General features: G+C 57.6%; 2 protein-coding genes across 4 annotated transcripts in view; one reads left to right on the top strand and one right to left on the bottom strand.

Annotated features, from left to right (window-relative positions):
- Positions 1-499: 499 nt before the first annotated feature.
- TMEM106C (transmembrane protein 106C) lies at positions 500-5412 on the bottom strand. Of its 2 annotated transcripts, XM_066985544.1 has the most exons (9): positions 5267-5412; positions 4014-4229; positions 3834-3897; positions 3133-3292; positions 2897-3037; positions 2598-2647; positions 2261-2314; positions 1672-1851; positions 500-703 (listed from the first exon to the last, which is right to left on the bottom strand). In XM_066985544.1, exons 2-8 carry the CDS (start codon positions 4216-4218, stop codon positions 1692-1694), a joined length of 834 nt encoding a protein of 277 aa, XP_066841645.1. In that variant the 5' UTR covers positions 4219-4229; positions 5267-5412; the 3' UTR covers positions 500-703; positions 1672-1691. The 2 variants fall into 2 exon arrangements, with proteins under 2 accessions (XP_066841645.1, XP_066841644.1); XM_066985543.1 differs by having other exon boundaries at positions 500-1851.
- A 6374-nt stretch (positions 5413-11786) lies between these two features.
- The window catches only part of VDR (vitamin D receptor), a 36996-nt gene continuing 21298 nt past the window's right edge, over positions 11787-27484 (top strand). The window contains exons 1-2 of one of the 2 annotated variants that reach the window (XM_066985524.1): positions 11787-11870; positions 16150-16315. The gene's annotated coding sequence lies outside the window, so the exon portion shown is untranslated. Of the gene's footprint in view, positions 11871-16149; positions 16316-18268; positions 18545-27484 lie in introns of those variants that run through there. The other variant, XM_048056000.2, reaches the window with a different exon arrangement.

Genomic DNA, 27484 nt, shown 5'->3' with positions numbered 1-27484 from the left:
GACACCAAGTTAGCCCGGACCAGGCGCTGCAAGGCTGCCGAGCGGCAGGAAGCAAGCTGGATAAGGGCAGAGCAGGCCATTTCCTCCTCTTCCTCAAAGAAAACTCAGCTCGTCATAATTATGAGAAGTGAACGGGGGTTTTACCCGAGTCGTGTGAGAGGCTCGTGACCGGGGAAGGGGCAGCGTGACAGTCACAGCGCGGGGCTGTGAATCCTGTCCCTGCTGTCCCATGTGGGAACGGAGGCACCCCGAGGGCACCACGGCTTCACCTCTCGAGTTTCTCGGCCCTCGTTTCCCAAAATCATCAGCGAGAGACGAGGTGCTTTTGGGCAAGAGACGGCACGATGCCAGTCACCGCACAGAGCGCTCTCTAGGAGAAAGTTGGATCGCCACAGGTCACAGCATTTCCTCACGTCCAGCGAGGTGACACCACGCGGCACAGCACAACCCCGCTTCAATAATTTAGTTCTAGAAAGTCTGGAGGCAAAAACGCCACCTCTTAGAAAACAAGAGGGTATTTTTATTTCACACTCTCCCAAAACAAAGCGTCCTTCATTGAGAAATACCAGAGCCCCCCCCTTCCCTTACAGCTTTTGCCTGCGCCTTGCTTCCACGCGCTCGCTTCCGACAGAGGGCTGGAGAAAGGCGTAGGTGCGTGCAGAGAGGAAACGCGGGGGGCTGCAGTGATGGGGTTCCAGAAGAACTACAAAGGGCAGAAGCAGAATGAAACCCTCCAAGCTGCAAACGGGGCGAGAAGCCTGCAGAAGAACTGCGGCGGGCTGAGCTTTCACGTCGGATTTATTTGCTTTACCGTCCTTCGGGACTGCCTGGCTCCTGCGAGGTGAGCCTTTGAAACAAGAAACTCCCCCCCCTACCTTCCACCAAATCAGTTTAAATCTGCAGCAGGCACGAGTACAAAGCAGCACTGAGCTGTGCATTCCCCAGCTTCAAAACACCAGAGACCCCCCCAGCTGCCGAAGGCCCCGTGCACACCGAGCAGCCGCCTTCAATAGGGCCGCGGCGTTTGGTGTCGGGTCGCTGCAGGCGGCCTCAGCTGCCAGAAAGCAAAATCTGTGCAAGGCAGAAAGCGTGCCCTGCTGCTTTCAGCTCCTTTTCCTCCTCCTAGTGCAAGTTACACAGGTGAAAGCCTGAACGCCTTGCCTGTGCTTTCCTGGCAAAGCTTCATCCCTTTTTTTTTTTTTTTTTAAATCAAGTTCTGCTTTGAAACATGCCAGTGACACACTGCCACTGAGCAAAACTGGAGTAAATTAATTGCTCAGAACTCGTCAGTTTGCTCTGGGAGGACTAGGAACAGCGCTAAGCTTCAGAACAGCTGCAAAACTCAACTCCAGATCCTTGGACCACAAAGCACAGAGCTTGAGAGTCCAGTTTCCCTACCCAAAACCCAGTTCTTTGGAACTGGGGAGGAAGGCAGGCCCGGCAGGCCCCTTACTCTGGAAGGGACCCGTCTGCCTGCACATGAGCAACACCCGAAGTGGATTTGGGGGACAGGCCAGCAGTGCAGCCCAGCTGCATGCCAAAGAGTGCAAGAGGGACCCAGAGCTTTCAGGTATCCCCCAAAGTCAGTCACAATCCCTTCTGCTTCCGTTTGAAAGTGTCCAGTCCTTTCTACAGCTACAGATTTCACAGGGGGAACCCCTCCGCACTCACAGGGAACAGCGGCAGCGAGCTCAGGGCTTGCTCTGGGCTTCGGCAGCGCCTTGCGTCGAGGGGGCTGGCAGAGGCAGCGGATCCGGGGCAGCCGTGGAGTTGGTGCTGCAGTCGACGTAGTGGTAGGTTTCCAAAGCGCTCTGCGTCACGTGCCCGATGTACGAGAGCTTCACCGATGTCCTGAGGGAGGGGAGAGCGGCTTAGCGGGGACAGGACCAGTGGCAGAGACCCCCTCTATTAAATTAAAGCAATCAGCAGCCTGCGTTCGTCACATAACTCCTCTTCCCACCCTCAAAAGCTGCGGATCCTCTCAGATTTTCACTCAGCGAGCGCGCCCAGGACTGCTCACTGCAGGGAGCTGGCAAGTGCGGCCCCACGCCACCCATCACATGGGAACTGAGTTTAGAGCAATCCGGTGTCCTCTCCTCCCTGCCTCACATTTTACCCGACTGTGTCAACTGGTCTGGATTAAAGCTGACACAGGGAACCAGGCTGGGGTGCTTGCCAAGCAGGATTTTCCTCGTGCACCCTGATCTGCTGTGGCAGCAATTCCCTTTTTGAGTCAGGAGCAGAGCAGAAAGCAGCCTACCTCATGAAGATGACTATGTTATGCACCTTCACCTTGGGAAACGTGCAAAAGAAACTGGAAGAGACCAAACCAAAGAAATGGGTCAGCATAGATAGGCTAAGCAGCCCGCTTCTCGGTATCTTCTGATGTTGTTTTCCCCTCGGTGCTAACTCAATTCAAGACAGCGTCCAAAACCCCGTCACAACATCCTGACAGGGCGGCCTTTCAAGTAATTTCTAGCAAGCAGTTGCTTTTCAGAGAGTTAGCAGAAAGCTGGTAGTTTCCCGAGCAAATGCTAATTAAAGCAGCCGAAACCTTCCCACTCCCCAGCCATACACAAAGAACGGTGGATGCTCACTACACGTAAGAGAAAGGTCCTCCCATCTCCGCCTTCACCGTGAAATTCACCTGTAAAAGAAAAACACATCCACATGCAGATCACACACTCAAAGAGCCTGAAAGGGGTGGATTTTCCATCTTATTACATTTCAGCTGGCGTGCACAGAGCCCAGCCTACTGTAGCCATGAGAGTATTTGCTAAGCAAAGCTTTAAGGTATAGCCCGACCATATTCCAGGTAACTCGTAATACCGCACAGGTTTCACACGATTTAGTGATGCTTGTAATACGTATTACAAGCGTACAGAAAGACAAATACCAGTTTGTCGCTCAGGGGCTGGATGCTGGAGACGCTGGTGATCTGCTGGCTCCCCACCACGGTGTTCATGTACTGCACCTGGCTGGTCAGGCTGGTCACCGTCACCGAGTAGAAGTTGGAGTTCCTGATCCGCAAGGTGGCCTGGACGGAGAAAGGGGAGACGGGTAGCAGCGACCTTCTGGTCGGCTCGGCACGGGGTTCGTTCCCTCGGGAACAGAGGGGCAGAAAAACTGTACCGTGATGGCAAGAATGACAACAGAGTTCTTCTTGTCAAACCAGACTCGAACCACTTTGATGCCACCGTCATCCACCAGGACGGAGTGGGGGAACAGGAAGAAAACGACCAGCCCTGATATCAGAAGGCAGAGCAGCACCGACAGCAGGACGTAGAGCTTCCTGGAAGAGGCAGGAAAGGGGGTCACAGCTTTTGCCCGAACATCTGCAACCGTGAGACGCCGCGCAGCTGAAACCCAGCCTAGCCAGCAAAAAAAACCACCTATTTGTTCTTCCCTGAAAGGGGCCCAGAAGCGCTGCCCTAACATTTTCGATATCTGAAATTGCTCAAAACCGATCACCCTTTAGCTACTCATTACCAAAAAGCAAACTGCTTCAAGAAGCATTCTTGCCCCCGTGGTGCTTTCACAGCGTGTGTTTTTGCTGTCGGTAAGGCGGTTTCTTTCTAAAACCCTCAGTAAAGAGCACAGGGACGGCGGGCGTGAGTAGGATGACTGTTTCCATGCTCACCCCTACAGCAGGATTTAACAGGAAATATTTAAAAGCTAAAAGTTGTATTTGTTAGCATGCTTCGGTGAAAACAAGCCAGTAGGTGAAGGAAAGGCCGGAGACTGTGTAAAGTGTTTAGCTCTGGTACTACATGACAAAAAAGAAGCCCTGTCTGCTCCTCCCAGAGGTGTAGTCACTCTTACTACACACTTACGTTCTCTGCGGGCGGAGCCGCTGGTCGCTGTAGGGTATAAGAGCCACCAACTCGTTTACCTGTTCTGGAAAGAGAAAGGAACGCGATAACCAAGGCAGAGATCACTTCTTAAATAAGGAACATTTATGCCCGCTTGTTTTGTTGGTTTTTTTTGGTTTTAGGCGCGAGGGGAGCGGTCACCTGTGGGAATGCAGCCAGTGCCCTGGCAGGTGGGGCAGGTGATGCTGTCCTGCCCCGTGAATTCCACGTAGGGGAACTTGGCGATGTCTTCCTTGCGGTCCCGGCTGTCGAGCAAGTCGTCGTCGTCGTTGTCGTCATCGCCGCCAGCCTTCCTCTGCTGCCGGGGGGCAGCGCTGCCGGCGGAGAGGGAGAGCGCAGCCCCCATCGCTGCTGTGCCTGCAACGGGGACGCGGGCCGTTAGGGACGTTTTCTGGCAGGCTGGGAGACCCGGCCCTGAAATACACGCACAAGGGGAAGAAGCCAGCCCGCAGGCAGCCCCCCCAGCAGGGACCCCCTCCCCCGGCACCCCTTAGGGAACCCCCCAACACACAGAGACCCCCCCCCAAGTCAGAAAAGCCCCCCCAGGGGTCCAGCCCCCACCCCAGAGACCTTTCCCCTCAGGGAGAGCTCCCCCAGCACCCTGCCAAAGGAGGCACCCGGCTCAGGAACACCTCAAAGGCTCAGCTCCCCCACTCCCCCCCCCCCCCAAAAAAAGAGACCACTCCCCCGCTCACCCCCCAAGAAAAGAGACCCCCCCTCACCCCCCAACCCCCAAAAAGAGACCCCCTCACCCCCCCAAAAAAGAGACCCCCCCCTCAACCCCCACCCCCAAAAGAGACCCCCCTCACACTCCCCCCCAGAGACCCCCTTGCCCTCCCCCAAAAACAGAGACCCCCTCTCACCCCCTCCCCAAAAAGGGACCCCCTCAAACCTCATACCCAAGAAGAGAGAACCCCCTCGCCCCCCACCCCCCCAAAAAGAAACTACCTCACCCCCCCAAAAAGAAACCCCCTCACCCCCCACCCCCAAAAGAGAGACCCCCTCACACCCCCTCCCCAAATAAACCCCCCTCACCTCCCCAAAAAGAGACCCCCTCTCACCCCCTCCCCAAAAAGAGACCCCCCTCAAACCTCATCCCCAAAAAAGAGACCCCCTTGCCCCCCACCCCTAAAAAGAGACCCCCTCACACCCCCTCCCCAAAAAAAGACCCCCCTGACCCCCCCCAAAAAGAGACCCCCTTACACTCCCCAAGAGACCCTCACACCCCCCCTCCCCAAAAAGAGACCCCCTCGTCCCCTCCCCCAACAGAGACCCCCCCTCAAACCCCATCCCCCAAAAAGAGACCCCCCCCCCCTCCCCAAAAAAACGAGACCCTCCCCCCTCAGGGAGCCCCCTCAGGGAGCCCCCCCAAGCCCCTCGCGGCCCCCCCGCACCGCCGCAGCCTCCCCGCAGGCCGCGCAGCCGCCGTCGCTATGACGACGACGCGGGCGGAAGAGGGAGGCGGAGCCTAAGCCTCGCCCCGCCCCCCTCCGCTGCCGGCGCAGGCGCACAGTGCGGAAAGGAGGTGGCTGCCCGCAGACCCCGCCCCCTCGCCGAGGCCACGCCCACCGTGCGTGCCGGGCGGGGCGTTGCGGCCCCGCCCCGCCCGCGAGGCAGTGGGCGGGGCCTGTAGGCCCCGCCCCGTCGTGACGACAAGAGGAGCCCCGCCTGGGCGCGGCTCCCCATCAGTGCGCATGCGCCGGGCGGCCGAGGGGCGGGGCCCACGGCCCCACCCTGTGGTGGGGCTGAGGGGCGTGTCCGGCACTGCGCATGCGCGTGAACATCCCGGGTGGGGGACCGCTGGTGGGCGGGGTCTGGACGAGGTAAGGGCGGGTCCTCGTGCGCATGCGCACTGCCCGCCCTCGCCGCTCTCTGCCCGCGCATGCGCACCCAAGGGGCTGGGCGCCGGGAGAGAGCGCGCATGCGCGGGGGGGGGGGGTGTCCACCGTGGGGTCGCTGATCCCAGTCTGGAGCCCTCCTGCACCAGTATGGGGGCACCCATCCCAGTATGAGCCCTCCCCAGCCACTATAGGGGCACCCGTCCCAGTATGGAGCCTGCCTGCATCAGTACTGGGGCACCTATCCCACTATGGAGGTTCCCTGCACCAGTATGGGGGCATCCATCCCAGTACGGAGCCCCTCTGCACCAGTATGGGGGCATCCATCCCAGTATGAGCCCTGCCCCAGCCAGTATAGGGGCACACGTTCCAGTATGGAGCCCCTGCATCAGTACTGCACCTATCCCAGTATGGAGCTTCCCTGCACCATTATGGGGTATCCATACCAGTACGGAGACCCCTCTGCACCAGTACGGGGGCACACATCCCAGTATGGAGCCCTGCCTCCACCAGTATGTGGGCACCTGTCCTAGTATGGAGCCCCCCTGCACCAGTATGTGGGCACCTGTCCCAGTATGGAGACTTCCCTGCACCAGTATGGGGGCACACGTCCCAGTATGGAGCCTGCCTGCACCAGTATAGGGGCACCTGTCCCAGTATGGAGCCTGCCTGCACCAGTATGTGGGCATGCATCCCAGTACAGAGCTTCCCTGCACCAGTATGGGGGCACCTGTCCCAGTATGGAGCCCTCCTGCACCAGTACAGGGGCACCTGTCCCACTATGGAGCTTCCCTGCACCAGTATGGGGGACCCCATCCCAGTATGAGCCCTCCCCAGCAGCAAGCATAGGGGCACACATCCCAGTATGAGGGCACTGGTCCCAGTATGAACCTCCGTGCACCAATATGGAAACACCCATCCCAGTATGAACCCTCCTCCATCAATACGGGGGCACCCATCCCAGCATGGGGGTCCCCACACCAGTACTGGGGAATCAATCGCAGTACGGAGCCTCCCTGCACCAGTACAGGTGCACACTCCCCCAGTATGGAACCACCATCGGCACCACTATGGGGACATACCCCACCAGTATGAGGCTGTGCGAAGCCATGTGTGCTTGTGCAAACCCCACAAGGCTGCGCATGCTTGTGCAAGGCCGTGCGAGGCCCTGGGTGCTGGTGCGAGGCCCTGGGTGCTGGTGTGAGGCCTTGGGTGCTGCTGCAGGGCCGTGCGAAGCCCTGGGTGCTGGTGTGAGGCCCTGGGTGCTGGTGTGGGGCCCTGGGTGCTGGTGCATGGCCATACGAGTCCATGGGTGCTGGTATGGGGCCGTATGAGGCCCTGGGTACTGGTGTGAGGCCCTGGGTGCTGGTGTGGGGCCATGTGAGGCCCTGGGTGCTGGTGTGAGGCCCTGGGTGCTGGTGTGAGGCCCTGGGTGCTGGTGCGTGGCCATACGAGGCCCTGGGTGCTGGTACGGGGCCGTATGAGGCCCTGGGTGCTGGTGTAAGGCCCTGGGTGCTGGTGTGGGGCTGTGGGAGGCCCTGGGTGCTGGTGCGAGGCCATACAAGGCCCTGGGTGCTGGTACGGGGCTGTGTGAGGTCCTGGGTGCTGGTGCGGGGCCGTGTGAGGCCCTGGGTGCTGGTGTGAGGCCCTGGGTGCTGGTGCGAGGCCCTGGGTGCTGGTGCGAGGCCATACGAGACCCTGGGTGCTGGTACGGGGCCATGCACACCTGGCACACTCCGTCCTTCGCCGCAGCCTCACTAGATGTCGCCTCAGCCGGCGAGGAGCAGCAGCAGCACACCAGCACCCGTGTGCACCCCGCTGCTAAACCCCAAATCCAGGCTTTTTTCCCCCCCCAGCGCTCAGAGGCGCCGGCTGCGAACGCGGGGATTTGCTGCGGGGAGTCGCTGCCGCCGGGTTCGGCCGAGGAAAAGTGAACCCGGCTGCGCTGCTGCAGACAAATTACCCCAAAGCGCGGCGTTTAAGGGGGAAATTGCCTCTCATTTGCAGTCGCTGGGTTCGCAAGGTTTTTCCTGGCACCAGAGAAATTCGTCTTTTCCAACCGTCCCTTCCTTCTCCTTCATTTTCCCCGAGGATTTCCATGCTGCTGGGGGTGCCGGTCCTTTTGCACCGATTTATCAGGATTTATCACCGATTTATCAGGATTTATCACCAATTTTTTAGGGGCTCTGCACCCCAGATGCACAAAAAAAAAATAGTGGAAAAAAACCATCCTGCCCCAGTTCCAAATGGATGTGAGGGAGCATCCATTTGGGTTTTTTTTGGGGGAAAAAAAAAATAAATCAAACCAGCCCATTCTTCTCATCCCCTCCAGCCCCGATAGCTCTGGGACAGAAGCAGGTAAAAAATGGTGATTTTGGGTTGGTGGATGCTCATAAACTCGCAGAGCCTCCCATGCAATCACTTTTTTTTTTTTTTCTGCCGCAATAAACGTGAGAGCTCAGTGGAAAAACAAATTCCTTCCCCTCATAATCGCCCAAACCATAAAAATTAAGTTTACAGCAAGAAAATATTTCCATCGACCTGTGCCGCCGATGGAAACTTAATGGATCATTTGTTCTCTTCTTCCCGGGAGTCAAATGCCAGCAAGAGGGGGGCTCCCCGGCTCGCTGTCCACGCTAATTGCTCCCCTTAATTGGATGGGCTGCGCATCCCCCAGCGCCCCCCAGATGAGCTGGGGACCCGCTTGCTGCATGCCCTGGGAAGGTGCTGGGTGCGGACGTGCACCACGCAGACAGACACCCACGTGGACGGACTGCGGACAGTGTTTTGGGAGGGGGTGTGGGGAGGGAGGCTTTCACCAAGCTCCCCGGGGCAGGCTGCAGGGCGAGCTCAACCCTATAGTAGACAACAGAGAATCCCAGGGGGGCAGAAGCTGCACCAAAGCCATCAGCGCAGTGCTGTCCTGTCCTGGGGATGCCACAAAGTCATTTTAGAGGATGTGTGTCCTGGGTCAATCCCCTTTTTTTTTTTTTTTTTTTTAGTTTTAAACTCATTTTCCCTCCCAGGGCAGCCCCGATGGGCGAAAAGCTGGGACGGGGCTGCCCCAGCCCCACACACCCGCATCCCACAGGGCGCTGTGATTGCTTCCTGAGAGCCCTGCGTTCCCCAGGGGATGGAACAAGTGCGGGAGTCACCCTGGGAGAGCTGTCCCTGTCCTCATCCTCATCCCCATCCCCATCCCTATCTGCATCCCATCCCATCTTCATCCTCACTCTCATCCTTATTCCCATCCCATCTCTATCCCCATTTCCGTCCTTATCCCCATTTCCATCCCATCCTCACCCTTATCCCCGTCCCCCTCCCCATCCTCTTTATCCCCATTCCCATCTTCTTTATCCCCATTCCCATCCCATCTCCATCCTTATCCCCATTCCCATCCCATCCTTGTCCTTATCCCTATCCCCATCCCATCCCGATCCCAACCCCATCCCCGTCCCCATCCCATCCCCACTTGTGCCTGCATCCAGCCCTGAATTCCCTTTCCTGAGCTGCATTGGGGTGGGAGAGAGCATGCGAAATGGGGTTCAGCTGGGAGCAGGATTTCAGGGGTCAAAAGGAACATCACGCCAGCCCGGTCCAGGCAAGGACAGGGGGAAACCCGCGGTGTTTAGCCTTAGGATGGGTTTTAAGCAGGGAAATGGCTGAGGTTTAAACTCAACAGCAGCGGGGTGGGGATGGGCACCCTTCTGCACAAAATCCCTCACCCCAGTTGCCTCTCTGTTCCCTGAAAAAGTTCTGCGTGACCAAATTGTCTCTAACGAACTCCTGTTTCTTCCCAGACTTTTTTTTTTTTCCCCTCTCTCTGATTGGCCTCATTAAATCAATTCGAAAACATTTAGCAAAGCACTTTCCCCGCGTGAATTAAAGCTGCTGAACTCGGTGATCACGGCTGCGGGGTGCTGATTGCCGTCTGCCACGACGGCGGCGCGGCCGCCCGCGCTCATCTGCGTGGCGGCTCATTTTCTCCGAGGCTTTTGGGTTTAGGGGCCCTTAGTAAACCCTGGAACATCACGAAGGGGCTTTCTCGAAGCGTTCTGTGCTGCTTTATAAAACGTTGCTGATGTCTGCACCCCGGACAGGTTTTGGAGGATGGAAAGGGACGAACTGCTAACTATCCTGAGTTTTTCAGACTGGGGGTGTGACGTGCCCAGGAGGTTGAGCGGCTTTGGGCTGGAGCTGCAGCACCAGCTGAAACAGCTCGGCTCGAATCCCCATGCTCCAGGTTTCCTTCCATCCCCAGCGAGGGGATTTTGGGTGGCTGAGATCAGCACTTGGACCCGGCCGGTCGCACGGTCCCAAACACCCCCAGGACCCCGGAGGCCTGCAGGCCCTTGCTCCCGAGACGTGCAAGGGCTTCGCACGGGTTCCGTTCACGTGGGACGTGAAGTCCCGGCCACACCGAGGTGAGCAAGGGGCAGGAGCAGCTTGGAGGCTGCAAACAGCTGCAGGAACCTTGGTCGTACACGTCTGTAGCGCTTGGAGCTGTGCCTGGGCCCTCGCAGATGCTGCTATCTCTAGTCTAGAGGTCGGGGATGAATCAGCTCTCCTTCTGCCCTTAATCTGATCTAAGCATCACAAAAATCCATGAGCTCTCCAAGAGCTGTAATCAGAGAGGGGATTTGCAGTCTGCGGTGGCAGGTCTCTTGGGTGGTGTCCCAAAAATGGGAGAGGAAGGAGACGAGCCTGGCAGATGCTGCAGGTGCAGAAACGCGACGGAGTCTGCTCGCCAGGTGATAAATGCGGCGAGTGCTCCTGGTACAAGGTGGCTCGCTGATTAGAAATCCGGAAGGGAAGGAGACTCTGACCCACGGCCAGCTCCGTGGACGCCTGAACTTCCAGAAGGCACCAGAGCAAAGGTGAGACGCTGCAGGGACACCTAAATGTGATCAGGACCCGATGGTGCCAGGAAAATGTTTGCCCCGGACTGCTGGGAGGGCACCGTTGTACTGGTGGTGTTTGCCCCGTCCCAGTAAGGGGCTGACCATGAGCCAGGAGGAAAAGGGTAAGCAGAACTGCGCACCCATGCACGCAGAGCGCGCTGAACTTTCTGGAATGGCTGTGAAGACATTCAAGCAGCAGCAATCCCAAAGCCTCCAAGCAGCAGCAGCACCCCAAAAGCCACAAACAGCAGCTGCAGCACCCCAAAGCCCCAAAAAGCAGCAGTAGCACACCCAAAACCCCAAGCAGAAGCACCCCCAAAGCCCCCAAGTAGAAGCACCTCCAAAGCCCCAAGCAGCATCAGCAGCACCCCAGAAGCCCCAAGAAGTAGCACCCCAACCCCCCAAGCAGCCCCACCCCAAAAGCCCCCAAACAGCAGCACCCCAAAAGCCCCAGAGCACCCCCAAGCAGAAACACCCCAAAGTTCCCAAGCAGCAACAGCACCCCAATTGCAGCAGCAGCACCCCAAAGCCCCATGCAGCATCACCCCAAAGCCCCAAGCACCAGCACCCCAATTGCAGCAGCAGTACCCTGACCCTGCCACGCAGCAGCACCCCAATTGCAGCAGCACCCTGACCCCCCCGTGCAGCAGCACCCCAAAGCCCCACGCAGCACCCCAATTGCAGCATCAGCACCCCATAGCCCCGAACTGCAGCAGCAGCACCCCAAAGCCCCACGCAGCAGCACCCCAATTGCAGCAGCAGCACCCCGACCCCGCCATGCAGCAGCACCCCAATTGCAGCAGCACCACCCCAAAGCCCCACGCAGCAGCACCCCAAAGCCCCAAGCACCAGCACCCAAAGCACGGCAGGCGCCGGGCCGCCACCCGCTGGGCTCCCCAGGCCGGGCCGCCACGTGCAATCTCCCGCCAGTCCAGGCCACGCCCCCAATGGGCGTGGCACCACCCAGTCTTCACCTTATATGGGCATGGGAGGCGGGGCCAGAGCGGGCTCGCCCACGAGGGGGCGGTGCCGAGGCGGTGCCGCGTTGGCATTGGCGGGGCGGGGCGGGGCGGGGGCGTGTCCTCGGGGGGAGTGGGCGTGGTTTATCGGAGGGGGCGTGTCCTCGGGGGGAGTGGGCGTGGTTTAGCGGAGGGGGCGTGTCCTCGGGGAGGGGCGGGGCGCGCAGCCGGCCGGTTCCCGTCAAAAGGCGGCTCCGGGGCGGTGGGGGAGGGAGGGGGGCGGCAGCGCCGGGAGCGCAGGTACCGGGGGCAGGGAGGGGGCACGGGGGGGATGGAGGCGTTTTTGGGGGACCCCCCCCGCTCGGTGCCTGCTGCCGTGGTTACCGGGGTGGGGGGTGCACGGTGTGGGGGCACCGGGGGTCCCCCCCTCGGGGCTGGGGGGTGCTGGGGGGGCACCGGGGTCCTCCTCGGGGCTGGGGGGTGCTTGGGGGGGAGGTGACCCCCCCGGTGCTCCGGTTCGTTGTATGGTTTGGGGGTCCCACGTGGGCTCGGGGCTCCCCGGTACTTTGCGTGCCCCCGTAGTTGTTTGGGGTGCGGGGGGTGTGCAGGTCCCCTGGTGCTTTGTGACCCCCCCCCCCCCTCCCCAAGTTTGGGGTCCCCCCCTGTGCCCTGTCACTGGGAGTCCTCAGCCCTCCCCCCAAAAGGGGTGCTAAGGGCTTCAGCCCCCCTAAAATGGGCTCCCTTAGGGTGGGGGGGGTCTCTGCTCCTCTCAGCCCCACTGTGTGGGGTGGCTCCTGGGTTGGGGTTGGGGGGTCAGGGTCCACGCCACCCTCAGGACTGACACCCCCCCCCCCCCCCCCCCCCCCCCGATCTCTGGGCTTGGATGTGAGGGTTTGGTCAGAGCCAGGGGGTGCTGGGGGGGCTGTGTTGGGCCCCCCTCGCGTGCCCCGTGCTGCTGTGAAGCCCCTTCCCCAGCTCTGTGCCCCCCTGCTCCCCGCTATGGGACGTTGCCCCGTCCCGCTGCCCCAGCCACGTGCGCCCCTTTCCGGGCGCCTCTCTGGTGTTTTGGGGTTTCCAGCCCGTTTCGAGTCAATGAATCAGGTGAGTGCCTGACTAACGACCACTTTTAAACAGCATCCTAAACTGAATTACCCCACTAATACTTTTTGGGGGGCTGGGGGAGATGTCAGGCACCGGGCGGAGCCCCCCCCCCCAGCACCCACCGCGCTCGCTGTAATTCCCCAGTGACTTTCAGCTGCCCGTGAGCAATCCCGCGGCAGCCGGGACCTCTCAGCTGCTGGCTCCCAGTACGAGGAGATCGGAGGTACCGGGGATCTACTGGGGACCTTCCCGCGTCCCCCACCCGAGGAAGGGGCGCTCCTTTCCCCGGACCCAGCAGGGCACCCAAGGGTGCTACGGGGGGGGGGGGCTGCCGTAGGGCAGCAGAGGTGCCGTTCCCCGGTGAGCTGAGCCTTCCTCTTCCTCCTCCTCGAGCCGGAGCCGGCTGACCGAGGCTGGAGCCTTCAGCACTCAAAGTTTCTTCGGAAGCTGGTTTTTCTCAAGAAGCCGGCCCCGGCGTTCTGCGGCGCTCTCCTCCCACGCGAGCTGGGCACTGACTCATCTTCCTCCCGCGGCTCGGGGAAGGGAGCGCCGGCAGCGGGGCCGCCTGCGTCCCCTCCCGAAGGGGGGACATCCGCCCGCAGACCCCCTCGGTGCCTCCTCGGTGTCGGCCGCGCTGCCCCTGTGGTGCCTCCGTGCGTTCAGCCCGGTGGGGGAGGACGGCGGGGCTGTAATTATTCATTTATCTAAAACCTCTTCTTCCTCTTCTGAAGTCTTCCTCCTCCGAAGCAGCCGCTTTGCTGGGTCAAATCGGATCGAGTTTGAAGCTGCTGGCTGCGCCGGGGCTTTTGGACGGGGTCTCGGGAAGGTGTACCCGGCCGGGTGAAAATAGTGGGGTGGGCTGAGAGTGGGGGGCTTGGACCCCCCTGGTTTGCGTAGCCGAGGAGCTGGGGAAGCCCAAAGCCGTCAGGTGCAGGAGGCGGCGCAGATGTCTGCCCGAGATCCCGCCGTCTGCGAACGCATCAGGTGCAAGATCTCGCAACAGCACTTCAAGTAACAAAGGCACAAAAAGGTTTTTCATTAGTCAAGAATTTGCCTCGGGTGAGTTAGCTTTTCACTAGGTGTTTTCTTCCCGAATCCCGGTGTGCTTAATCCGAAATAACCGGATAATCCAACCTCTTTTTCTCTTAATGGCTAACTTTGGAGAAGCGGCTCTCTTTCCCGAGTGCACCTCTAGCCAGAGAGAATAATTTTTAACCTGCTGTCGCTGAGCCGGAGCGCAGTCAGTCTGGCCCAAACTTCCTGTGGCTTTTCAGAGGGGAAATACAGAAATGTCAAGTCACTGGGAGATAAATAATCCTCCTCGAGTGGCTGGAGGTGGGTCTGTGTCTACCATGCAGCGTCTGAGTGTAGGGTTCCATGTGTGTTTATGGTCATAGGCACTTTATATGTGTAAAAAATATGTATATATAAATATATATAGACAAACAAGGTGAGGACAGTGACTGCGCCCTGCTGAAAGGGGCTTTCCCAGAACCGCATCCCGTTTTGGGGCTCAAATCACACTTCTGTGGAAGCTGGTGCTGAGCACAGGGCGCTGTGATTTGGCAACGTCTCGCGGTCGCCTGTTTTTGCGTGCCGCCCGTCGGTATCTGCGCGTGACGCGGGAGTAGATGCAAACAGCCTCTAAATATTGGCGTGGGGGCTGCCCACGTGCCGGGCAGGGTCTGTGCCTGTCCCTCCGGGGCCGTCTGTGTCACGGTTCCTCCTTGCGGCCGGAGGTGCTGGGAACCCGCAATTTGGGGCAAGCGCCGGCCCCGGCTTCTGCGGGCTGGCGAGCTTTTCCTAACCGCGGCTACGGGGGACAGGTTGCCCCGTCGGGCAGCCTCCTGGCCACGTCCCTGGGGTAGGAGGTGGCAGCAGAGCATTTCGGCGCTGGGGATGGCGTAACTGATGCAAAACAGCTCGCTCTCACCATCTGGGCTGAAAGATCTGGGGGCAAAGCAGCTGCTGTGTCTTCGGGCGGCTGGGGAAAGCTGTTGTGAGAGCTGGCTCCTCATCTCGCAGCCCACGGAGGGCAGGACCTGGCTTTTGCTGGTGGTTTTCTCATGTGAGCCTGCTCTCGAGTGGGTCTTTAGAGGCAGCAGCTTCTTCACGAGCTTCCCAATCGCCCCTCCGTGTTGCTTTTCCAGCCGTGATCTCTCCGGTGTGGCAGCAAACGCGGTGCTCATCCAGACCCACGGGCACCCGCTGCTATCCAGCAACACCCCATGGGGGGCATGGGAGGCAGCGGCATCAATTCTTTGCAAGGGTGGAGGTTAAAAGATAACCCCCAAACGAGAGAAAAGCAAGAATTGTTTCTTAAAATAGGGGCCCTGAGACCTCGAAGGGAGACCTGCGGCTTGTAGCTGGGTGTTAATGCTGCTGTTGTGGAAGGCGTCCCTCTGATCGGGGCTGTTGGTGTTAAGTTTTATCTCTGAGGTTGTACGTGCTGTGGCAGAGGGGGACACCGAAGAACCAGGTGAAAATGAAAAGTAGTGTGTTTTTTCTCCGAGAAACCACAGGTCTCGTTTAAAGGCACCCCAACCAAATAAGACACCCGAACACTAGACAGACATTGCAGTAGGTTAACAAGTCTGAGCGCAGAGGGCTCTGTGTTGTGAATGCATGGAAGCCCTGAGCAGGCACCGTGGAAGAACCTGGTGCTGTCCTGCATCAATATTTTCCCCTCTTCCTGCTCAGCTCTCGAGAGTGTGTTCTCTCCAGATATTGCTGATGAGAAGGGTGAAATGCCCTTGGTGAGTGTAAATGTAAATGGAGCCTGGGGATTTGGGAACCCCGCTTTAACAACCCCCCTTTTTGCAGATTGAGGAGATTAGCAGGCTCTTAGCGCTGCCATCCCCTCCCTAGGGAAGGGAAGCCCACCAAACAGCAGGTGATAAAGGTGATAACACGGCAGCAGGACGGTGCCGTGAGAAGTGAAGCCCGCCAGGGAGCTTGAGGAGCGCCGGGGCAGGCGGGGAGCTGCGGGCTGCCCGCAGAGCATCTGGCACCAGCACAGCCCGCGGGGCTGGGAGGGAGAAGGACGGTTAAACCAGGGCGTGAGGAATATAAATGACAAGGAGAGCAAAAGTCCAGGGAGATAAGGAAGGTCAACGACTCTGCAGGCTTTAAAATGGGGCTTCTCAGCAGTGACCTGAAGAAGCAGGTGCTATGTGGTGGGGGAACGGGTCTTCTGGGGCAGTCGGGAGACCTCGTCGTGACTTCTCCTGAAGGACCGAGGCAGCCAGGTAACCTCCGGCGCCGCTCCTGCCTGCGTCTGCCTTCCCTTCAGGTGCTTGCTGAATCAGCCACAATTCACAGGCAGTTTCCTTATCTGTGGCTTTTAGCAGTGGTTAAACCACCTCGCGCATGGAAGTGACTTTTGGCTACTCATAATTGGAAATGGGGTGTAAAAGCAATTAAAAACAATACCTGGAACGTTTATCTGTATATCTCAAAGCTATATCTTCATTGCCAGGAATTCATGCTGCCTGCCCCGGCTGCTGGGACCCGCTGCCCTGACTTCTGACCCGCGCTCCCGGTCTGCCTGGCTCTGCTGGGTGCCTCCTGTCCTAACCCAAAGCCCCGCTCCTGGTTTGGTTTCAGCCCCCGGAGGTTTTTGGTGAGCCTGCGTGTCAAACAAGGTGAGTTTGGTTGACAGAGATGCTCTTAGCCAGGCTGCCTTTCTATTCCTGACGAACCCATGGCTTTTCGTAAGGGTCTGCCCAGCAGGAGCCTGCTCTCCCCTTTGCTTTGGGCCGTCCTGTCGGTGCAGCCTGGGTGTCCAGCTTCCGCGGGTGCGTTTCGGTTTCCCAGCCTAGGGCTGCAACACAACGCCTGCTTTGTCACTTCTCCCACCTCCTCCTGCCCTCTCGAGGCGATCGGTGGTGCCGAGGGGCACCCATTCCCTCGCCCACCGGGTGGGCTGGTGCCCCGTGCCCCCCGTCACCCGCTGCCAGGCAAGGGACGGGGCGCCGGGGCCCGTGATCGCATCCAGGCCTGGGAGGGTTTCTCTCCCCCTCCCCACGTGGGTAGCGCTGACACAGACGGTTCCTCATAAACACTTATCGCTTCGTAAATACGCCCGTTTAACAGCACGCAGATAAGATAGGAGCACCCTCTATATTTAGACTTGCATAGCCCTGCGGAACTTGCGGTGCCCTCGCTCAGGCCTGCGGGCGTTAGCGGGCTCCTCGTCCTCAGGGTAGGCCAAGCACCGTCTGCCACATGCAGCGCTCGCACCTGAGCCCTGGAAAACACCTCTTGGGACCCGATGGCCTTCCCTCTTGGGACTCAATGGCCTTCCCTCTGTCCCCATTATCCCCCAGTCTGGTAGGGAAAAGGCTCGCCTTGGTCCCGTTTCCACAAGGTTGAGAGATTCTCAGTACGTGAGCAGCCATCCATTCTGCGCTTTACTCCTCCCTAAAACTGGAGTATGTGGGCCTTGCAGTTCCCCCAACAAAAACATGTTGATTTTCAGTCCGTTTTGAGGATGATGAGACAAAAACAGGAAGGATTCAGTAGCATGAGTAAGCTCATGTGCAGAGGAAGGTTGATATGACTCTAGCTGTATTTTCTAGGTGGTGCTTAGGGACGTGGTTTAGTGGGTGACACCGGTGGTAGGGGGGTGCTTGGACCAGATGATCTCGGAGGTCTTTTCCAACCTTAATGATCCCGTGATTTTTATTTCTGAAGTCACTTACGGTTTGATAGCTTAGGTTACCCTGAACGGGGAGATGGCGCTGACCGGTTCCCGATGCCGAGCTTAAATCTCTTCTTTGAGGGCCCTTCCGTACGGAGGGGAACTTCTCAGCCCGGCGGTCCTGTGCCCTGCTTTCCTCTAGCCTTTTGCCCCGGGGTCTGGGTGCAGGAAGCTCCCATACGTGTCTGCGTAAAAGCAGCCTGATAACTGGACTTTCAAGCTGTGCTCTGGCTGGCACGCTCGAAGGAGAGGCAATTGTTTCCTGAGCATCTTTGCTTCGTGCTCAGACAGTCGAGTAATCCTGTGGTCTGCTCGGTGCTGGACGGAGGAGAAACCTGTTTTTCCGTGCTGGGCTGCTGCCCTGCGCCGTGGCCTCTGCCTGGTGCTGCCTCCCACGCTGTCCTTGTTGACACTGACTGCACATTACTGGGAGAGGGTGCAAAAACTGGCGTGGTTGGGCTGCCGGCTCTTCAAATATAAGTTATTGCTCGCTATAGCAGGGTAGGAGACCCTGTATTTGTACCAGAGCTGCTGGACGTGCACTGCGAGAGGCCCTTCCTTCATTTTTTTTAACTTTGCATGCATGACAGAATTTCAAACCAGTGAAGCGTGTTGTGACAAAACCTGTCTGTGGCCCTGGTTGGGATCCCCGCTGCGAAGACTTAGCAGGGACAGTAAGGACGAGGCTGGACCTGAGGTGGTGCCGAAATCCGCGGGTAACATGGACCCGCTGGTGGGAGCAGTGGTGTTTAACTCCTGGCTGGTCAGAGCAGTGTTTAACCACGGTGGTTAAAAGCACAGAGACTTTCTGCAGCCCAGACCTACCCGGTCAGAGCACTCGGCTCGAGGCAAGCTGAACCGAAACCGGCTGCTGTGGGGTAACGGGATTCCTACAGCTCATCTCTGGGAAGGAGAAATCTGCGGGTAATTCTGCTTTTCTGAGTAGAGGGGAACAATTTTAACCCTGCTCACCCACTCACTTCCTTAAGTAGCAGTAAAATTGCTGGAGAAGGAACTGCCTGTCGAGGGCAGGGCATGACTCTGCCTCGATGTCACGTGCTGCAGCTGTGCTGAGCCCTGAATTTGCCCGTCGGCTCGTCCAGACAGGCATGAGAAACAGCAGCCTAGGAGCCAGCTCCTTGTAGCCTCGCTCCCCGGGCACCTATTGCAGGTAAAAAACCATCCTGGGGGACCGAGGGCTCCACCAAGCTCGTGGGTCTGCTGCCTTCCTTAGGGTCCCTGATCTGCTGCGATTTTGAAAAACTCCTTCAAGAAAAATTGCAGTTAATTTTAAGGTTTCACAATCCCTTTGTTTTATCTTTTGTCTCCTCGGTGAGATGGCCTCTTTGTTTTGTGTCTCTTGTTTTGCTTCTTGCTCTGATATCCCCGTCCTCCCCCTTCTGGCTTGGTGCTGTTGTCTGTTTGCTTTAACCTGTGGCTGCTGCGTTTCTAGTTGTCCTTTATGCAGCTGATAGAGATCTGCTGAGGAAACACTGCTCTGCTCGTGGCTCGCAAGGAAATTAAGGTTTGTTGGGAATGCTTGGGCTCCAAAGGTGCAGGCAAGCAGGCTGGGCTTCATCGTGGATGAGAAGTGGGATGACCCGAAGGTAAAGAATTAAAGCAAGTAGTGAGTCAATGAGGAGACAGCACGGTGGCAAGCTGAGCCTCGGGAGCCTGTGTGCAAGGCAGGGATCTCCCCTGAGGGACTGGGGAGAGCTGGAGAGTTTGGTCCCAGAGGTGCTCCCTTGCAGTTCCTGTCCCGTTGCATTTGCATGCATGCAAATATTGCTGACTGTGGGGTGGCCTCGGGTGGTGTGCTTCGGTCTGTTGCTCCCACAAACTGGAATTAGCCCCCAGGGATGCACCAGCCCTGTCCTTTCAGTGCGTGCAGGCTGAGGGATGCACTGATGTCAGGTCCCGTCGTACCTAAAAGCTGGCAGCTGCCGTGGTTGTGCTGTAACTTCCTGCCTGTTTGCACAGGTGAGGCTTTTGGTCCTGTTATGCTGTGTTTTTGGAAGCTATTTTTTTTTCTTTTTTCAGCAGTAAGACTCGTGGTGGCACTTACTGTCTGCCGTAATGCCAAATTCCTGGGAAATGTGCTTGGTGGTGAAGCTGGATCTTTTTTTTAAATCAGTGGGGAAGCCTGCGGGGTTTATCTGCCTCTTGTAACGAGGGCTGGTCAAGGCTTGTGTTTCTATGGTGTTGGTTTAAGGTGACTAATCCATCACAAATCAGCTCCTGTCACTTGCTGCTTCTCCAAATGTGGCTTCCTCCAAGTCAGTATTTTTCCCCGCCCTAATAAGCGAAATGTCTGAAAACAGTGTAGGAAATAACGCAGCAAGGTAGAAAGTCTGCAGTCAGAGCAGCTTGACACGTCTAGGTTGATGCAAGGGGCTTAAATTTTGTTGTCTTTCACAAGGTGTTTTTTGTTTGTTTTTTTCACAAGGTAGGTCCGTGAGTGTGGCTGGGTGCTCTCGGCGTCTCACGGTGAGCACCTACCATCTGCTCCCAGCACAAACCGACCAAAGCTGCCGGTTCTCCGCTTCTGGGAGCGACTTCAGATGTTGCTCTCTATCTACCGGAATCTTAGTAAATTAGTTTATTATTTCAAAGGCCACTGGAGCAGATCGGCAGCCTCAGAAGGGCCCTATCTTTTCTGCATATGATATGATTTTGAGAATCCCAAGACCTTGAATTCTGGACTCGTTCTGCAGAGCTCCAGGTTGGCACCTCGCAAAGAGGAGCCGTTCTCCCGGAGCCTAGCCTTGATATCCGAGTGCTTGCCTGTTTTTAACCCCCTTGTTTTTAGCAGGGCAGGAGCCTGAGGTGTGTCTGTTGTAATACCTGACCTGGTTTTGTCGGGTCTAGCTGTGGCTGCAGCCGCTGGCAATGAGCTCGGGTGGCTCTCCAGCCCTCCCATCCTCTCCTGGTGGTCTGGAACAAGCTGTGAGTTGTTTCTGCTGGGGGGTGGCCGGGCACCTCCCGACACTTGCTCTGTGTCAGGGGGGCGAAGGCTCCAATTCTCCATCTCACAGCTCCAGGTCACGTCTTCAGGTCGTTATTCCTAGGCTGAGTGAGCTGCAGAATACTATTGCTGAAGCTTGTCCTCTGTCTCTAGCAGAAAACAAACAAAAAAAAAAAAACCAGCATAGACTTGATATGAGGAGATTTTCAACATCAGACTTCCTGGGGGGTTGTATATTCTTGGTGTGACTTTTTTTCTTCCCCTTCTGGAGGATAGAGCAGTTTGCATTCTTCACGAGAACCTGTTTGCATACGTTTCGAAATAGGGGAGAAGCCCTTAAGCAGTGTGGTATTTGCCACATGCAGGGACAGCTCCTTTCCGTTGGTCCTTCCTGAATTTTTGGCGTATGAGAGCAAGGATTCTTCGGCTGCTCTCGCCGGGGAATTAGGGGTTGGGAAACGAGGGCACAGACGAAGCACACGAGGAGCGATTTGGGGCGAGAGGAGCGGGTGACTGAAATCCAGGGAGGCTTCGGGGGACACGAAGTGTCACGGGGAAGAATCAGTGGAAATAACTGCTGTTGTGAGTTTGTTAGGACCAAGCATTCCCTTTGCCCTGTCCTTGCCGTGCCCTGCAATTAGCTGGGTGCAGATGTGCTGCTGTTACTCCGAGGCACAACGGCGCGGGCAGAACAACAGAGATATCAGCGTGGAAATCATGTTGACTAAGCTGAAGGCAGAGTTTCCATTGGAAACATTAGCTTGGAGAAATAACTCTTCCAGATAAGAAGTGGAAATGTGGAAGAAGGAAATGGCTGTTGCATGCTACTCCTGTCTGCAGTTAAAGCGACAAGCCAAAAGGTTAGGAGAGGCAGACATCTGCTGCTGATAATTTGTGAATGGGCTAGGGTTACAGCACCTTAATGCCAAGTGCTGCGCGGTGCAGCTGGTGGAGATTTAATTTCGGAGCCCGCCCTGTGGTTGGAAGGGCTTCGTGCTCAGCCAGCTCTGCAAACCTGCCGGGCTCCCACCTGGGAGCTCGGGGGGAGCAAATGCCTGGCTCCTGCGTCCCCCGACGAAGGTAAATTTTTGGTGAAGCCCTAGCGGGTGACTAAGTACCAGCTGCGGTGCTGTTTGGAGAGAGGCTGTGCCAGTAAACATGTGTTTGTTCACCGTGTCCATCTGAAAAGCAAACACGGCTCCGCTCCCTCCGGCTCGGCAGTGACAGCCCGCAGCGCTCCCAGCCTCAGCGCGTCCCGAGGCACCTCCGGGAGCTCCGGTCTTGACTGTTTTGATTTTTTGTGAGTAGCTTCCCGTAGCTGGCTTTATTCTGTAGCCCTTGACCACCTTAGGACAGCCAAGCAGGACTTTGTGCAGCCGGGATCAGGCTGAGATGGCTTCTTCCTCAGCTTCCGCAGCCTGCGGTAAGTCGTAGACACATGGGGGGGCAGGCGAAATATAGCAGGACTATTATTTTTTTTTGTGCTTTGTCCCTTTTTTTCCCCATGAGCTAGTGAATATTAGAGGCAGGGACGGTGCTGGCTGTTAAATAGCTGTCTTGCCTCAAGCAGCTTCCCCCAGAGGCAGGCAAGGAGCAATCCCACTGCTGCACCTTCACAGGGACCAGCGCTCGGAGCACCTCGTGCGGAGGCCAGCTCGGTGTGCCTGAGGCACGGCCAGGATCAGGCCCTTCCACCGAACCCAGAGCGGCTTGCGGGCTGTTTTGCTGAGCCACGAGGGGTCAAATCCTTCCTGCAAACCAACGCTCGTGCCTTCCTGCCGACCTCGGGGCTGAAGGTGTCGCGCGGCACCTCCAGCATCCCCTCAGGAGGGATGAAGTTGGGCTCCCACGCTGCTGTCGCGCTGCCTGCGGCATTTTTAGCCCTGGTTTGCAGTGGGAAGGGATCCTGGCGGCGGCTTGGCCAACGTGCAAGTGTGAACACGCCACGTGTGTTCGCTCTGGACCGGTTTTGACAGACCGGAGCTCCCGTTTAGAGGCAAAAGTGCACAGAACAAACCCCTCGGATGCGGCTGAAGGGCTGCACCGATGGTGACAGTCCCCATGCCCTGCAGGTTTTGGGGTGACAGAGGCATGAAGAGCATCAGTGGCCAGAACTGCCCCCTGAAGCAGCGTGTCACCCCGGCTGCTGCTCCTCGGGGTGCTCAGCGCCAGCAGAGCTGCTCGTGGGCGCAGGAAGGGCCGGGAAGATTTTGGTCTAAACCGGCTGGTTCTGTGCTTGAGCCAAAAAGTGCTTTTCTGTCAGGCTGGGCTGAGGAGGAGCACCGTGGGTTTCGGCTGCTGAGCTGGGTGTGGAAGAAGGGCTGGGTGCCCTGTTGGAGCAGCATGGGGCTGGCGGATTGGGAGGAATAAATAAGGTTCTGTTCCGGATGCTGAGTAGCTGGGTTTGGGCATAACCAAGGCACCGTGTTTTAGGCAGAGCAGGCTGGCAGCCGTGCCGGAGGTTTAAATCACTTTGCTGTGAGTGCAGCACGATAGCAGCACATAAACCACTTTGGAGATAATCCAGCTTAACATCTAACAGCTGCCTTTCTCCTTAAACAAATCACAAACACATGCAACAGCTTCTGGGCCAAGGGAAACCAATACGACTTTCATTGCACAGGTCTGATGACTTTTTTTTTTTGTCATCTTACCACTTCTCATTCATGACTAACATCCTCCCGTGGCTCCGCGCAGGAAGCGAGGCAGCCTGCAGCTCGCCCCGCTGCCGTGGGCTCTCTCCACTGGATGCTGCGCTGTTTTCTAGGTCGTCCCTCGAGCCTCAGGCTGCGTGGCCGGGGTCTGTTTGCTCTCTGCGAGTCACGGTCCTCGCGAGGCTGCGAAACAAACTCGGCGTCTGCGGGTGATGCTCACGGGGAGGGCAGGCATCCCTCCCGAAATGTGCAGAGGCAGTGGTCAGGGACCTTGCTTCTCCTTCGGAGTGCAGGGACCGTCCGTGGCCGTGCTTTATTAACGTGCACCAGTTGCTGATGTGCACCATTATGTGCTGCTGCACCTTAAATGCAGCCGCTTTGGAGGGGGAGCTTTGAGGAGGGATGGAGCAAACGGGGGATATCAGCTGTGTAATGGGGTCTGCGGGGCCAAGCGCTGGGGCTGATGTGTTGGACCCCTGCCTGTGGCACCGGAGCTCAGAGCCACTGCCTCGTTCCTGGGGTGAGCTGCCCTGGCACGGGTGTGTTTGATCTGCCTTGCGTGCACGTTATCGGTTGGCAAACCTTCACCCTTCCCTCTCATTTTTTCCTGGTTTTTGTATCGGTGGTGGCTGGAGCTGGCACCAGCTGCATCTCCCCCCGCACTCGGGGCATTCTTCCTGCTAAAACCCCGCGTTTCTGTTCTGGGGCAGGCAGCCCGTGGGGTTTGGTGCCAGACAAGGAAAAAGGGCTCGGATGAGGTTGGGAGAGGCGTCTCCTGCCTTCCTGTTCCCCTTCAAAGCACGTGGCGGTCATCTCCTGTCACCTCCTATGAGGGGAAATGGGAATTGTTCACCCCATTGCTGGGAACCAGCCCCCGTTTGGCAGGGTGCTGGTGGGGGGCTGAGCTGGTTGCTTCACCCCCAGACCCGTGTGGGACCCCAGTGCTGCTGGACCCTGCTTTTGGGGGTGCCCCAGGCCTGGGGCTGCTCAGGCTTGCAAGGAGAAGAGCAACTGGTGGTTACCCGCTCAGACTGGAGGCACTGGGGTTGGGACTGGCTTATACTGTAGGAATATTTTGGGCCTGATTGGGACAAAGGGGCCAAAATTACCCAGGACGCTGAAGTTCATAAAGAGGCAGTGATCTGCATGTGGACTCGAGGTGTGTGAGACTTTTTTTGCGTGATGTCGGTGCTGAATCATTGCTCGACGTCTTCTTTGAAATCAAAGTCTATGAGAACAAGGCTTTGCCGAAACGTTGTTGCCCCTATCTGAAAGCTTTTATGACTGCTCTTGCTCTAGAAATGTTTTGGGGCTCTGAATCTCTAAATGAATCACAGGTACGTGACGCTAAAACGCAACAGCTCCTTCACCCCAGGGTGGTGCTCCGAGCGATTTTTGGGCATTGCTTCTGGACGAGGGTCCCCGAGGCAGATCCTCCCCGTGCTGGTGGACGTCAGGAGCTGGTCAGAGGTAGGAAGGGGGCTCGGCAAGCTCCGGTGCCCAGGGGGAGCCCACGGCAGCCCCTGCGTGGCTCGGTGCTCGCCGTGCGCTCTGCCGCCGCGGTGGCTCCTCCAGAGAGGGACGGGGGCTCCGTGGGCGCTCCAGCGATGCCGTAACCGAGCGCTCGTCTCTGTTAATTGCCCTTATTAATTACCCTTATCGGCAGCCGATGGGCAGGTGGGGTGTGCCGGGCTTGCTCATCCCAGTTGGCAGCCAGTCCTGAGAGCTGGCTCTGTCTGCAAGCTCTTGCGTCAAGCTGGTCCAGAGAGGGTTGCACGGCTCGGAGAGGGTCGTGGCTGGGAACAAGGGCAGAGCCTGAGCCAGGTGGGCTCGAACAAGACCTCCTCCATCTCTCCTTGTGCCTGTGGCCAACCGAGGTGACACCAAGAGGTACTGGCTTGTGCCACAAAGCCATGATACAAGCTGAAAAAGAAAAACAGGGCAATCCACCAGCTCTGAGTTGCAGCCATGTGAAAAGCTGCTTCCATCTATTTGTTGAAGGTGAGGTTGAGGGAAGATCTGTTGCTCACAAAAATCCCGTATTAGTGATCCTGCTGGTGCTGGTGATGTCCTCGGCTCGCGGATCCAGCGGGGTTTCTGCAGTGTGGGCTCTGGCTACTTCTTCGTGGCCTCGATGACAAAGCGTCGTGCCAGCGAGGAGTCAGGTTGGAGGTATTTTTGATGCTGTGCCCGAGCGGTAATCTGGAAATCTGTTTACTTCATTCCTCCCCGTCAGGGGAACGGCGCTCAGAAATATTTTCTGCTTTTACCTGCGCATGTAAGGATTTGTTGCCTAATTGCAATGTGAGATCCCATAAAGATACTTGGCTGATGTGGTAAAAGAGCTTGTGTATGGCCAGATGTTTTTCTCCTGCCTCTCCATGCTAGGAAAGCTGTTGAAGGCTTGCATCACGATGCTTGTCTCCGGCCACGGTGTCCCCTGCTCCTTCTCCTGCCTGTTGGTGCCGTTTGTGCCTGGACTCCAGCCCCAGATTTCAGCCTGCAGTGGTGCAAGGTGGGGCAAGAGGAAACACGTCCACGGCCCTCGGACCTGCCCCGTGCATGTGCTTGCTTGAGGCCGTGTCGCTGCACCGAGGGGTGAGGGACAGATTTTGGAGGGTCGCACGCTCCTGTGTGCTCGCGAGGTCTCCTGGAGCTGTTCTGCAGGGTTTGGGTTTCTCTGACACCTGGGGAAAGCCATCGCCCTTTCCCAAAGAGCCGGGAAGGGCGGTATCAGCACGATGGCTGTGGAAACCCAAATATCCCATCTTCTGGGTGCCCACCAGCCCCAGTGGGTGGGAAGGGCCCCACAGGGCTGAGAGCAGGCCTGATCCTGCTCCATAAACGCTGCTTTATTTGAGCTTTGTCACCAAGGCACCGGTGTCTGCTCCTAACTGCATCACAGGGATGCGCTGGGGTGGCTGCGATTGAGTTTCGCGCGTCTCTGGGCTTGCTCTGTCCAGCACCACGAAGCATTTGGACAGCCCCCGATTCCTCCTGGGGAAGGTGATGAGCATCCTTCGAGTGGGGTTTTCGGGTCCCTTTGGCCTTCTCGAGGCTGCTGGTGTTAGCTCCTCCAGCTGCTGCGCGGCTGTCTCACGGCAGCGACGTGCTGTTTGCAGACTGGGAGTGTCTGGCCTCTCCGGGGTAGGAATTGTCATGCTTACGTGTTCCTGGCGCGGAGGCGCCTCCAGCCCAGGTCTGGGGGCGTTGGTAGCGCTCCAGGAGGGTTTTGCATCTGATCAGGTTAATGGGGGAAGGGGTGGCAGGAGCTGGCTTGCAGCAGGTGATAAAGAGCTGCCAGGCTCCTGACTCTGCCAGCCTCGACAGCCTCCTTGCCCAGCTCCCAGGAGGTTGCAGCCACTCTGGGTGTTGCAAAAAGAAATGACAGCCTGCTTCTAACCCAGAAACGGAGGTGAGCGTAGTGCAGGGAGCTTCACCTGCTCCGTCCATCCACGTGCCATGTGCGGAGCCACCGTCCCCGCACGGACCGGTGCTGGGCTCCAGATGTGCCCGTGGAAGCAGCGCTTCGTCCTCGCGGGAGGCTGTCAGTCAGCTCCCCTAATAAATCTCACGGAGAGCAGCAGCAGGGCTCCCTGGAGCTACAGAAGGAAATGATTTAATTGCCTTTTTAATAGAGAAAGGGGTTGCTCGCATGCCGTGACTGGATGTTTTGAATAGGCTGATTTGTACTGGAATATCTTCTCGAGATGCAAGTGCATTGCCAGCGGCTCTGGGGATGCTCCGCGGAGCATCGCTTTGTTTTGATGTGTCAACAGCGATGTTAATTGAGTGTGAGAGCCAGGGAAATAGTAAAAAAACCTCCGTGTGAATGAACGGGCCTCTCCAAGACTAAGCAGAGTCTTCAGCAGCAAGTCGGAGAGGCGTTGGGGTGAGGATTTGCTTAGGCGTAAGAAGCCAGCCTGTTCTCTTCAGGCTGTGTGAGTAAAGCTTTTTGTTTTGCTTGGCAAAGAAACGAACCCAGAAATGTGTTTCGATGGGGAAACAAAGATATTGAGAACTTGACAAATATTTTCCTGCTATTGTAACGGTATTTTCTGTATCCTGCGAACGTTTAAGGTTGTTAGTCTCAAAACACTGAAGGCTTTAAAGCCTCTTCAAGGAGGTGCCACCCGCGCTGTCCGGGGAAGGCTCAGCCGTTCCTTAACTGGCTCGCTTTCTCCCCAAATCTTCAGCACGATGGTGAAGCCGGAGCCTCCTGGGCACGGGAGGCTGGATACGGGCTCCTTATATTTGCACCCTCAGCCAGACAAAGCCTTGGTCTTAATTCTAGTTGTGAATTTGCCTGGTGCGAGGTGTAAGGGGTCTGACCGCCCCGTGAGCATCCAGGCACGGCTCTGCTGCCCCTGCCCCTCACCCTCCTCCTCCCGAGCACCGCAAGCTCCCGTTTTCCCTGAGCTCTCGCCTGTTGCCTTCAGCAAGCAAAACCTGGCTCGCTGAAAGCACGCAGAGCCCTTAACAGTCGCTTTAA

The sequence above is a fragment of the Anser cygnoides genome, chromosome 32, assembly GCF_040182565.1.
Source record: "Anser cygnoides isolate HZ-2024a breed goose chromosome 32, Taihu_goose_T2T_genome, whole genome shotgun sequence".
NCBI lineage: Eukaryota > Metazoa > Chordata > Aves > Anseriformes > Anatidae > Anser > Anser cygnoides.
This window is presented reverse-complemented; position numbering and strand designations above follow the sequence as displayed.